This window comes from Chenopodium quinoa, unplaced genomic scaffold, assembly GCF_001683475.1.
Source record: "Chenopodium quinoa cultivar QQ74 unplaced genomic scaffold, ASM168347v1, whole genome shotgun sequence".
Lineage (NCBI taxonomy): Eukaryota > Viridiplantae > Streptophyta > Magnoliopsida > Caryophyllales > Amaranthaceae > Chenopodium > Chenopodium quinoa.
Genome location: NW_018745170.1, coordinates 1695361 through 1708577, shown reverse-complemented (window position 1 = coordinate 1708577; position 13217 = coordinate 1695361). Strand labels below are relative to the sequence as shown.

Sequence of the window (13217 nt, the reverse complement as noted above, 5' to 3'; positions counted from 1 at the left end):
TTGAAGAAGTTGATGGGAGGAGTCTTCCGTAATACAAGGATGGAAGATGAGGAGAATGAATGAGAAGAATAGATGTGGCCATGTGGGTTCTCGGAATGGGAGATCCCTAGAGGAAAAGGTATCTAAGAGGCATCTTTGGTGCTACTCATTGAACACAAATTGCGCTCTAAAAATGTCAAAGGTCTCATTGCGGCTGCGTTTTTTTTGAAGATATAAAGACTTTTTTGCTTAAATATCACTTCAAAATAAACATAAAAATATAGAAATTTAAATTAATCGTCCAGATTCAATGAACCTGAGATAGATACGGTAGTTGACCCAGTAGTCTCATGCAAGAGTTGCAACAGGTAAATATTTCAAATATATAGTGGTACAAAAGCGATTAATTATGCAGATAACGATAGATGCTCCATGTTACCCGAGCTAATATAGACACAAGCCATGTCTTGGTTCATTGGTTCACTAATTATGTACTTTTTTTTTTCTTTTTTTTTTTTTGAGGGGCACTAATTATGTACTTTTCTAATGATAATGAACAAGTCAAGGAAGTAATACTCCGTACATCTGCTCCTCCACTTTTTTCGTCTCTTTTTTTTATTGTGTACCTAGTAACAGTGTAACACACTAACACCGAGACAGTAAATACTGACATACTACTCCGTATATGTATAGTTATTTAATTAGTTTGTTTGTTTATATAATCTACTGAGGGCCAAATGGCCATTATAGCCATATTGGTATAAAAATTAGCACCCTTGCGACATATTGGTATAAAAATTAGTAAAATGTGACAAATTGGTATAAAAGTTCCATAAGGTAACAAATTGGTATAAAAGTTAGTAGACAATGACAATTAGCCATTTTTTCATCATGTCGAAGTAAGTGTGTATCATATTATTTTTATATTCATTACTTTTTAAATTTTTTCTTAGTGTTAGATATTGTTTCATATTTTTGAAACTCTAAAAAAAGCAAAGAAAAGCCAAAGAATTTTTTTTTAAGAAAAAGGAAAAAATGAAATAAAATATTATAGAGAAAAATTCAAGACTGTGCAAAAGAGTTATTAAGAAACTTGTAAGATCGAGAATTAATTACACATTTTTGGATTTACATTGAGTTTTCAATTTTTGCAATATAAAAAAGTATACAAATAATATGTTCCTAATTTCTAAATTTTATAACCTTTGAGTTAATTTTAACTAGTTTTAAGGAACGTTTTTACAACGGTTATTTAAAATATGACTACCATATTATTTTAATGATAAACAATATGATCGGTTCATTTTTTCACATTATAATATGGACACAGTTAGCCTTTTAATATCTACCATGCAAATATAATTTTTGAAAATTTTAATCTAATGTAAAATAAATATTTTTCGAGAAACTATAAAATAAGAATAAAAATTACATATATGAAATTAAAATTTTGATAAATAAAAAAATGTTGATATACTATTTTATACCAAAAATAAAGTAATATAATTTATTATTTGCTAACTTTAATGTGTATTAACAATAAAAGATAAGAAAATACTTTAGATGTTTTTTTTTTTTTAAAGCAATTATATGATACGTGTTTCCTCTGGCAACAAAAAGGGTCAAATGTCGTCATTTGCTAACTTTTATACCAATATGTCACAAGGGTGCAAACTTTTATACCAATTTGTCACATGTGTTAACTTTTATTCCAATGTGTTAGAAGGATGTTAATTTTTATACCAATTTGGTCAATTAGCCATCTATGGAGTAATATCTTATTCATTGTGTGTGTCATGATAATGTGTTGCAAATTGCTAGTAAAAAATAACAAAAATTTTAATTAGATTTCTTACAATTGGTGAAAAAATAAAATTCTCCCTACTTTTAATCATTTGTCAAAAAAAAAAAAAAAAAAAAAGTTTTTACATTTGTGAACTAGATCGAGTGCTCTGTGGATTGTATATTTACATTCCCAATTTCATTTGGGGTTGTTTAATAAACTCACACTATCACAATACTATTTTGCAATTATTGGCTCATTTTTATCAAAATTAATCACAAGTATCCATTAACATTACATTATTTGTTTTTTTGGTATTTGGTGGGAAGAATTCTATGGAATCGATTACATTGATATACATGAAATGATACGCCGAACACCATAATAATTTTAGTGCATAAACTACAAAAATGATCTTGGCGTGATATTCAAAAACAAAAATTAACAAGTTGTTTGATTTTCAAGATGAAGTGAGGCCAATTTAACGAGCTTATGATATATGGCTCAAAAAGCCATGCTCTTTTTAATATTTGTTTGGTTTTTCCCTTGTCGTGACACACCTTTTATCTACACCCGGCCACCTGGGTGCATATATAGATAATTGTACCTATAGGTGTTTTTTTCTCATTTTTTTTTCTTTTTTCTGCTATTAAAATAAGAAGAAAAAAAAAATTATCGAGGGACACACCTTGTACACTTGTATATATATAAATTTTTTATGTTACCTATTGCCATCAGTAACCTATCGATGTATCTTGTATTCATGTGTCTTTGAGTTCCTCATTCGTTGGATTCTAGGCTATATTCATGTGCCTGAGTTCCTCTTTGGTTGGATTATTGTCTTGGAGTATTTCACGTGCACAAGCTGCCTAAGAGAAGGTTAGCTTCAAAGACATTGATCCATCTTGGCACTATTTGAAGATCCTCCTTTATCAAAAAATAAAATATAAAAAATAAATTTTTGTCAATGAAGATAGGATTAAGCCATTCATTTTTTTTTATTTTTTTTTTTTTTTATTTTTTTTTTTTTGTGAGAGGGAAGCCATTCAATATATTTTAATCCACGTAGTGTTTTTTGTTTCATAAAATAAAAATATTAATATAATTTGTATTTGGATTAACGATGTACTTATTGTTTTATATATATATATATATATATATATATATATATATATATATATATATATATATATACTTCATAGTTCATACAAGTATATTGTAAGAATTGAATAAAAAAGAATGCAAGGACTTTATGTTACTTTCAAGAAATAATTACTTTTAGACGTTTTATTTAATAATTTGGCCATTTCATTAAAATGTAAGTTAAGATTTGTTTTTTCCTAAAAAAATCAAAGTTAAGGTTTTATTTGAATTGTTAAATGCTTATTAGACCTCGTTCACTTCACCTTTCTTTTGTTGAACTGAAATTATTTTTGGTGAACTGAAATTATTTTTATTAATTCTCGATTGTATTACTTTTTTACAGTTATTAATTTTTACTGAACTGAAATTATTTTTACTGAAGTGAAGGCTTTTGTCTACCTTCTAGGTTGGTGTTTAATGCTCCGTATATATTTAATTTCATATGAAAATCAAATTTTTGATATAAAAAAGTATTAAAAGTGTTAATATTTAGGAAAAATTCATGGGAATAATCTCACCTTTGGGCCGTTCGTTTTTAATAATCTCACCTTTGGGATATTCTTAAATAATCCCACCTTTACCCCCCGATCTTTTTTAATGGTCCCAATCGGTCAAGTAACCTGTTATAACAAGTTACCTGACACGTGGCGACCTGTGATTGATAAAAAAAAACAAAAAACAAATTAAAAAAATACAGAAAAAAAAAACAAAAAATAAAAAAAAAATAAAATTATTTCCTCTTTCCTCTTTCCTTTTCCCCTGCGCTTACCCTCTTTCTCACCTCCATGAATTCCGACATACTCCCAGCCACCCCAGCCACCTTCACTGCCCTTCCCCAACCACCCTGTTGCCCCTCCCAACTTCCCTAGCCACCCCAACCACGACCACCCACCCTCATTCTTCACCTCCACCCGAAACCCAATCACCCCTCTACTCGACCCCAACCACCGCTGCTTTACCACCTTTCTACCCCACTCGAAACACCCGAAAACCACCTCTAATCGTAAACCATAAATAACCAAAACCCACCCACCTAAAACATACCACCCACCACATACACGCTTACTCCCACACCCACACCCACTCAACTCGAAAACATGCGAAACCCAACCAAGAACAACCCACCCACGCCCCGAAACGGAGAAGTCATCCCATCTAGCTTGAAACTCACTAGATCTGAACAATCACTTTTTTTTGAAAAAAAAAGAAAGAGATGAAGAAAGAGGAACATGAAACCGGTGGTAGATTGAATGAGCTAGATTTGGGGATTTTAAACTCGATATCATCTGAGCTTTTTTCCTTCATCTCTTTGCTAAGTGTTTCGGGTTTCTAGGGTTTCGATGTGGGTGGATTAATTGTTGTTGCTGGCTAATGGCGAGGTGGAGAGAGAGAGAGAGCAGCAGCAGGGGTTTGGAAGTGGCGGTAGTGGGGCTAGTGCTGTCTTGAGGTTGTGCGTGAGAAGGTGTGGCTGATTGGTGGTTGTTTGTTGCAGGTTGGTGGCTAATTGGTTGCACAGGGTGGAGGTGCATGGGCTGAGAGAGGAGGTGCGGTGTTTTGTGTGGTGGCTGCATTGGTTGGAGTTGCGAGGATTTTCGAGTGTTGGCCGGAAAGAGAGGGAAGGGGGACTAGTTGGCTGGAAATGGGGAATTGAGGCTGCCAGAAAATCCATGGGGAACTTGGTTGTGGCTTAGGGGAAGGTGGGTCATGGGTGGTTAGGTTGCTGGTTTTTTTTTTTAATTTTTTTTTTTACCAATTAAGAAACGACACGTGTAAATTAAACTTTTAAAAAAAAAAATTTACCTACTCACCGGTTTCAGGTAAAATGGGACCATTAAAAAAGATCGGGGCCAAAGGTGGGATTATTTAAAAATATCCCAAAGGTGGGATTATTAAAAACGAACGGCCCAAAGGTGGGATTATTCCCATGAATTTTTCCTAGTATTTATGATAAAAAAAGGTTGCCAACATTTTGATGATACATTAATGAACATGTAATGTAACTATGTAATAAACGATAATGTTAGAACATCTATCTATCTATACCTAGTATTTAAAAACACAAACCATCATGCATTCATTGTCATGTGTCACCTTTTATTTTGGTTGAATAATGCCACATGTCACCTTATTTAACCTATCCTTTTAATCCTCTTTCTAACATATAATAAAAAATCTATACCTAATATTTAAAAACACAAACCATCATGCATTCATTGCCATGCGTCACCTTTTTTTTTGGTTGAATAATGCCACATGTCATCTTATTTAACCCATCCTTTTAATCCCCTTTCTAACATACAATAAAAAAAAAAAAAAAAAAAAAATAGCCATAATTCAATACATATTAATGTTGTTTAGTTCATTCTCCTCCAACTTAATATGTCTTAAAAGTTTATTTAATTTCCACCCCTTCTTCTTCTACCAATAAATAAAAAACATATTTAAAAAAATACATTATATACCAATGAATAAGCCGTGCATTATAAGGGCCAGAAGACTAGTTTGTGTTTAATAATTATAACCACATTATGTAGCAAACACACTATTTTACGTTTTTATAATTGTACCCCTTACTCGATCTTTGATCATGGCAAAATGAATTGTCGTTTTGTAGATAGTTTAAGATGGTTTATTCTTTATTAGACATTTTTTTTTTCACAACATCAATCATCTATATAAATGTTCAATATTATTTCCATGCTTTAATTATTATTGCATACTCGCTCAACATTAATTAAAATGTAATTTGGTAGTATGATAACTGATATTTTTATTTTTATTTTTTTATTTTTATTTTTTTTGTTTTTATCAATTTGATTTGGAATGATTTTTTTTTGGGTACATAAACTTTTGTTGATTGATTCACACAATCATAACAGGCATGACCAATTGAAGAAATTTAAAGATAATCGCTTGCCTTCTCATTAATAACAATCGAAATATATAATAGTTACATTCTTCCCAACCTAAAATCAAAAGATATCCTATAATATTTGGAAGTTAACTAAAATACTCCCTCCGAATTTTTTTTTATTTGCATCACTTAGGAATGCACAAAATTTTAGGAGAGTAATATAATATCGTGAGTGGGTGAAAGAGAAAGTATGTGAGATAATATATATATTTTTATTATTTAAGTGGGGACCATGGAAGAGATAGAAATGATAAAATAATTTGAGTGGAGTTTAAAGTAAGAGAGAGAAATGATAAAATATAGTATAAAGTTATCAAATATAGAAGTGATGCATTTAAAAAAAAAACGTCCATAAAAAGAAAGTGATATAAATAAAAAAAAAAAAAAAAGGAGGGAGTACATAAGATAACATTGGCTAATATTCTATCATATCAAAATAATATACGATAATATCTCATTACCAATAAATTCTTTACATGAATAGGTGTTCGATATATATTTACGCATCAAATACACGGATGATTTACAAAAGTATGGTTACTTTAAAACTTATTTACACTTTTGCATCGGGATGAAACTTAATTAAGGAACTACTGTCCACGGAACTACTCCCTCCGGATTTTTTTTTTTTTCAAAAGGTAGCGGTTTTGAAAAATAAATAAAACAAAAATAACTTATCCGAGCTTACTCCGTATCTCTACTTGGAGTACTAAAGACAAACCGCTACCTTAAGTAGCAGTTTTAGACTATAACCGCTGTGGTTTGTCTCTAAAGAAAAAATTACCCCAAATGTATTACCGAGCCTACGTGGATTGTATTTTCGTAAATAAGTTTCATTCCAACGTAAAACCGTAAATAAGTTTTTTAAAAGCTATATTTTTGTAAATCATCCCAAATACACATCAAACAGGACTAACAAAAACAATAATTAACATTGCATCAATATGTTTTTTGAAAAATTTTTCAATCCACACATTTGTACTATGTAATACAAGCTAATTACAATGCAGTTGAATAAATTAAATTTGACATGTAGAGAATTTCGGTTCATATAAACGCTCAATTATATATACTTTCTCCGTTCTTTTTTTATCGCATCACTTACTACTTTAGGAAGTTTACTTATTATTGCATCATTTCCTTTTTAGGATAAAAAATATTTATGTTCACACTGTAAATACCCAACATACCCTTACTTTTTCACACTTACTTTTTATTTTATCTTACATTACCTGGACAATTTTGTATTTTTACGTTTCTCTCTCTTACTTTTTTCCACTACCAAATTTTACCTCCAAAACCCTATGATGCAATAAAAAAAAACGGAGGAAGTATATTTTTTCATTCAACTTTTTTTTTTTGAATGGTATTTTTTCATTCAACTAATTAAAGAAAAACTACTTTATTTTACAATTTTTCCTCCAAATATTTAACAATACGCACATAACAATGTATCTAGATCGATTTAACACCTAAGTACATCATAATTTACACCTATTAACCCTAGATCAACCAAGATTTTTTTTTCCTATTGTATCATAACAACCCAAGACTCAATGCAAGAACAACATTAAGAAAATACAAAGAAAATGAACCTAGACGTTACAATAAAAAAATCTCTTCAAAATCAAAATCGATATTTTCCCAATTACCCATAACTACACCAATGCCATAACTATTTCTTTATTCCTATACACAAACTACATTAAAATAAGATAAATAAATACTCGTATATTCGATTTGATTCAATATTAATATCAATTAACTAATTAAGTAACGTAATTTGACATATTAGACCTACCTTACCAAATACTTGTGCACGTGGCACTAACAATAAAAACTTTTTTTATTTTTTTATTTTTTTGTTGTTGGAGTTTTATAGTAATATAAATACTTCATCACCCCTACAATATCTCCTCCCTCACAAAAAAAAAAAAAAAAAAACACCATTGCAGCGTAGAGAGAGAAAGAGGGTGCAAATCACCATTTTTAGAGAGAGAAACTTCTAGGGAAACCCATTTATTCGCTGAAATACGAACTAAAGGGTTTTCCGTTTCTCTCACTCCAAAATTCACTCTCTCTCTTTTTCTTAATCTGTTGCCCTAATTTACCGCTGATCAGACTTCGAATTTGATCGCATTGTGTTTCTCTGCTCATTTTCAGGTAATTTTTTGAATTAATTTGAAATTTTGATCCTTTTGTTTATGATTTATAATCTTATTTGCCTTTTTGATTGTTTTGATTTAGCTAGGTTTCTTCAGAAATTGGTTTTGTTAGTGTGATTTTTGAATGAATCTTTGTATAAGTTTTTGATTGCACCGACTATTGTTTAGTGTTATGACTATCATCGTCTTTGATAGATACAAAATCATGCGTCGATCAGTGTTATTAATGTTTTCGCTATTAGCCACGAATCTCACAAAAAACAACCGTTATGATACTGATGATTTGGTGTTTGCAAGGTATTGTATTGTGGGCTTGAAGTCCTGAACCCTAAATTTCATGGGTCTGTTACTAGTTTGGATTCTCTGGAATTTTCCCCCTTTCTTTGTACTATTATCTTATTATTAATGTTATAATCTAATGCTAAACAAACAGTGTTGGGACTTGGGAGGTGAAAATTGTAATTAGGTAAATTGTTTTTCTATATGGAGTCACGTGACAAGCTGTTGCTAAATTTATTTTTACATTAATGAATTTTGCGTGGATATGCTAGTTGCAATTCTTGCAAAACAAAATTTATGTGAGTTGTTGTGGGGTTGATAGTTTTAGGGATAAGATTGCTTAGGTTATGTTTGACTCAGATGTATTCCTTTTTTTATGTGAAGGTCATGTGTACCAACTTAATAATTAAACGTTTCTATAAAAAATTATAAAAATTTCACATTTTGGTTTGGTGAAATTGACGAGTGTAAACATTAATGGGTTCAAATGTAACGAATGTGATAGTAAAGTGGTGGACTATTACTTTATAACTAAGCGTTTCTATCTAAATTTATAAAATTTTCACTCTTTGGTTTGGTGAAATTGACAGAGTGTAAACGTTTGTGGGTTCAAATGTAGTGAATGTGATTTTAAAGTGTGGACTATTGTGAAGTTGTGATCGATTATTGTATGAGACAAATTCATATGGTCTACTCAAATAGTATCCTAGGGCCGACTGATAGGATATGTGTAGAGATTTGTTCCAATATATAATGACTGAATATGGTCTTAAAAGTATTTATTCATGGCTATTTTTAAGTGCTAGATATTTGTTTAGATAGTGTAATTAGATTGTTGTAAGGTAATATGATGACATTCTACGTATTGAGTTAAAGGGTTTACAATCTTTGGATAAGATATAGATTGTTTTGTTTCAATGAATAGATTAGAGTTGTAGTCATTGTAAAACTTTGTGGTACTGAAAAGTCTACTTGTATTCCCAAATTAGGAGGCAAATTTTGTACAACTCTAATTGTGAACAATCAATTAAATGCGTGTGTTTGCACCTGTTGTAAAATTATTAAGATGTTGAAAGGATAGAGTAAAAATTCTTTTGAGTATAAGAAAAATATGGGGATTGTATTTTTGTTTTGAGCATATTCTATTATTTTGAGGATGATACATGGAAAGATTCCTCTCTTTTAGTCCTTATTAAGGACTGCTATAAATCATAAATGGGGTAACCACTCTTTAGTCTTAAATGTAGAAATTTTCATTTGAGTGTATTACAGAATTATAGACATAAGGAATGTATCAAGTTAACAACTTAACAAGCCATAGAATTTGACATGTTATAGAATATTGTTACAATTCTTGCAAATACTATAAAAAATGGTCACCAAGCATGTGCAAAATGAGATGTCCAATGGGCCACATTAGTGTTCCACTTGACTCTTGAAAACTGTGTTGGTCATATTTGAACTATTCTTGTTGACACGCAAGGCCGGCCATTTTGACACCTTTATACAACTGTTTGCTTATAAAATGTTTTCAATTTTTTTTTTTTTTTAAAGTTGGATCATAAATTGTTTGCAATTCCTCTGTCCTTCATTGCACCTTCTCTTTGCCACCCTTCCCTGTTAACCTCAAAAGGAATAGGAATTCAATATCCCACAATCATTTTGATTGACTACTTTTTGTTATTAAGTTACATTTACCTTTTGTCAGACTATCAGCCATGGTGTTCTGGATTTTTGGCTATGGTTCATTGGTGTGGAACCCAGGTTTTCAATACGATGAGAAAGTGATTGGTTATGTTAAGGACTACAAGCGAGTATTCGATCTTGGTAAGTTATCTGTTACACTCTAGTATTTTTGAGGTATAGACTATGATTTTGATTTTGCTTACATGGTTGCTAATATCCTGCAGCATGCATTGATCACCGGGGTACACCTGAACACCCAGCCAGAACTTGTACATTGGAATACAGTGAAGGAACTTTATGTGTAAGTGAAAGCCGAAATTATCATCTTAATCAATTTTTAATGTTTCTATATTCTTTAGGGCGCTATCATTATGTATCTAGGACATTGTCTAAAATTCTGCTGCCCGTCTCAACTGCTGTACTGTGTCAGAATACTTGCTTTCGTCTGAATCATTGAACCACTAAATTCCTTTTGATGTAGTCAAGTTTTGGGTTCATAGTTGTAGTAAACTGTGGTGTGAAATGTAGTACTATTTTATTTGTATTTTGATGTGCAGCATAATTGGTTTTAAATTTTTCTGTCTTCCAGTGGGGGCTGCTTATTGTGTAAGAGGTGGTCCTGAAATAGAAGCTGCTGCAATGCAGGTACTGTTTCCTCCTTATGGCTACAATATCTCTGTAGCTTAATGATTTCTTTTATCAATTTTGATTATGATATGTTTTTGTCCTGACCAATGTGCTGTTGCTATATGCAGTATTTGGAGCGTAGGGAGTGTGAATATGATCACAAGATAACTGTGGATTTTTACAAGGTAAGAGAATGTTTTGGTGGATTGCTTCTATAATCTACATACGTTTGTGGATTTATTCTGATGTGGAATTTTTTCATGAGTTCAGGAAGGGGAGGATCTCGAGCCTCTAGTAACTGGAGTGATTGTGTAAGTTGCTTTTTTATTCAAGTGAATCGAGCATGGCTTCTTGAATCCATACTGCAGAGTAATAATTTTGTGTTTTTGAATCCTCATTCTTTTCTTATGTAATGCAGCTTCATGTCCACTCCTGATCCAATATCTAATAAATACTATCTGGGGCCAGCTCCACTGGATAAGATGGCCTGGTAAGGAACCTTTACTTTTTCTTTATTCCCCATTTACAATACAATATCTATTTTTGGGTACTTTGAACTTGGAACTATGATGAAGAGGTTAATGTGGTTTACCAATTTAGCGTATGCTGATCAGTTTGTTTTTATAATGTAGGCAAATTGCAACTGCTATTGGGCCATGTGGTAACAACAGAGAGTATCTTTTCTTGCTTGAAAAGGCCATGCGTGAGATTGGTAAGCTCCTTGAGTCTTTTTTGTCTAACTGCTATTACAATAGGATACTGATTATTTTAGTTGTTTTGGATGTTTTTTCATTTTTATTGAATAACTGATGTCTATAAAAGAAAGGGATGACCGGATGAACTTTGGATTGATTTATGTCAGCCAACATTCGTAAAGGCAAAATAATGGATCGGAGTAATATCTTGTCCAAGGAAAATGGTTTTTTTTTGCAAGTAATGCAGCTTCTCCTAGAGTGAATTTTTGCTGCAATGGAATTGCCTTTTAGGAGATTTTGGTTCATTCCACACTTTGGTGATAGATGAGTACTTGTATGAAATACCAACCCTAATCCTAGAAGAATTTGACTACCAATACAATACCCTTAGTAAAGTCTACTTAAGTCATCTGGGAAAACAGTATTAATATCTTGCATTTGGAGTGATAATGTGCATATATTACTTTTCCGTCTTAATATATGTGCGATTTTATAGTGGACACATGTTTGGTTGTCAAAATGCATATAGCATACTCCGGACTCCCTCCCCAACATCTGCTTTATAAGTTTACAGACAGATGGGCGAGTGAAATAACACGTGTGACTAAACATACTTTCGTTCTCTTAGTATTGTTTGTTTTTGAAAGAGTTGGACACCAATTTATTCCTTCCTCACATGCAATTCTTTTTCATTTTGTCTTGTGATGTTCTGTCCATTTTGTATGTTTGGATGTTGCCAATTGTTTTGTCATGCACCGTAGCTTTCTTATCCATGTAATATACTCTTTTACACCAAGGTCTAATATGAACTTTTGATTTTTGGACAGATCATGAGGATGACTACGTAATTGAGCTAGCCAACGAGGTGAGGAAGGTACTCGACATTGTAAAAGGAGCAACCAAAGATACAAAACTCATTGCAGCACCACACGTCACTATCAAGGATCATATACCATCCCTTCAACTTCTTCCACGCCAAGAAGCTGTAGCAATGGACTCATAATAACAAGACCCACAGGAAATAAATTGATTGTAGGAACTAAAAGGTGCTCTTAGTCTCCTCTTACTGTAGGCAAAAAATTACTTGAAATCAAACCCTAACATGGAAGAGAGATATATTAGCGGCTCTGTTGCCAGTCTGTTAGAATTGTTAGTCTTTTGCTTTGACCAGAACGAGGCGATTATGTACTACTGTTAGACAATTGACATGGAAGTAATGTTTACCCAGAATTTGGGCTTATGAATTTTACATGAGTTTATTACATCATTAGTTCAGTAACATTTGCTAAAATTCTTTCATCTTCAGAGAAAATTGTGCTAACTTCCAAGTGATTAAATTTCTCTCTTAAAATTTCAAGGAGCATCTTGAATTCTTGATTGCCTTTGAAGCCAACTTGTTGAGGGATATAAATATTTTAATATAATTTTTTATTTTTATTTATTTATTTATTTGTTGACAGTGAGAACAGAGAAAGAAATAAAACAAACAACTTAAAAAAGACCAAAAAAGAAATTCCCGAACACGAGCTTTCCTAGCTAACCAGTGCGCCGGTGAAACCCACCGCCTAGGAACCTTCTGAATCTTGCTGGCCTCAACAGTGGCCACAAGAGCCCAAATATCCCAAAGTAACCAGCAAAGAGAAATGTCATCTCGCTGACTCCGAGCCAACATCAAACAAAGAGGTTCACAATCTGAAAAAATAAGGATTCTACGAAAACCCCTTGAGAGGACATGTCGCAACCCCCAGTAGCAAGCTTGTAACTCAGAATAGAGAGCAGAGGAGGAGAAAGAAGCACGGGCACCTCCCCCGCCCCCGAACTACAGGCGAATCACAATCTTTAAAAATCCAGCCCACACCACCCGAATTATCCAAAGCCGACCAGACCCCATCCCAGACTAAACATATTTCAAAGACTCCATCAATTTCCCCACAAAGAGTGGCCTC

General features: G+C 32.2%; 1 protein-coding gene across 1 annotated transcript; it reads left to right on the top strand.

The window, feature by feature from the left end:
* Positions 1-7722: 7722 nt before the first annotated feature.
* On the top strand, positions 7723-12552 carry LOC110710198 (gamma-glutamylcyclotransferase 2-1-like). Its single transcript, XM_021888469.1, has 9 exons — positions 7723-7982; positions 9972-10090; positions 10174-10254; positions 10539-10594; positions 10705-10761; positions 10847-10887; positions 10995-11066; positions 11209-11288; positions 12099-12552. The coding sequence occupies exons 2-9, from the start codon at positions 9982-9984 to the stop codon at positions 12272-12274; spliced, it is 672 nt and encodes a 223-aa protein (XP_021744161.1). The 5' UTR covers positions 7723-7982; positions 9972-9981; the 3' UTR covers positions 12275-12552.
* The last annotated feature ends 665 nt before the right edge of the window (positions 12553-13217 follow it).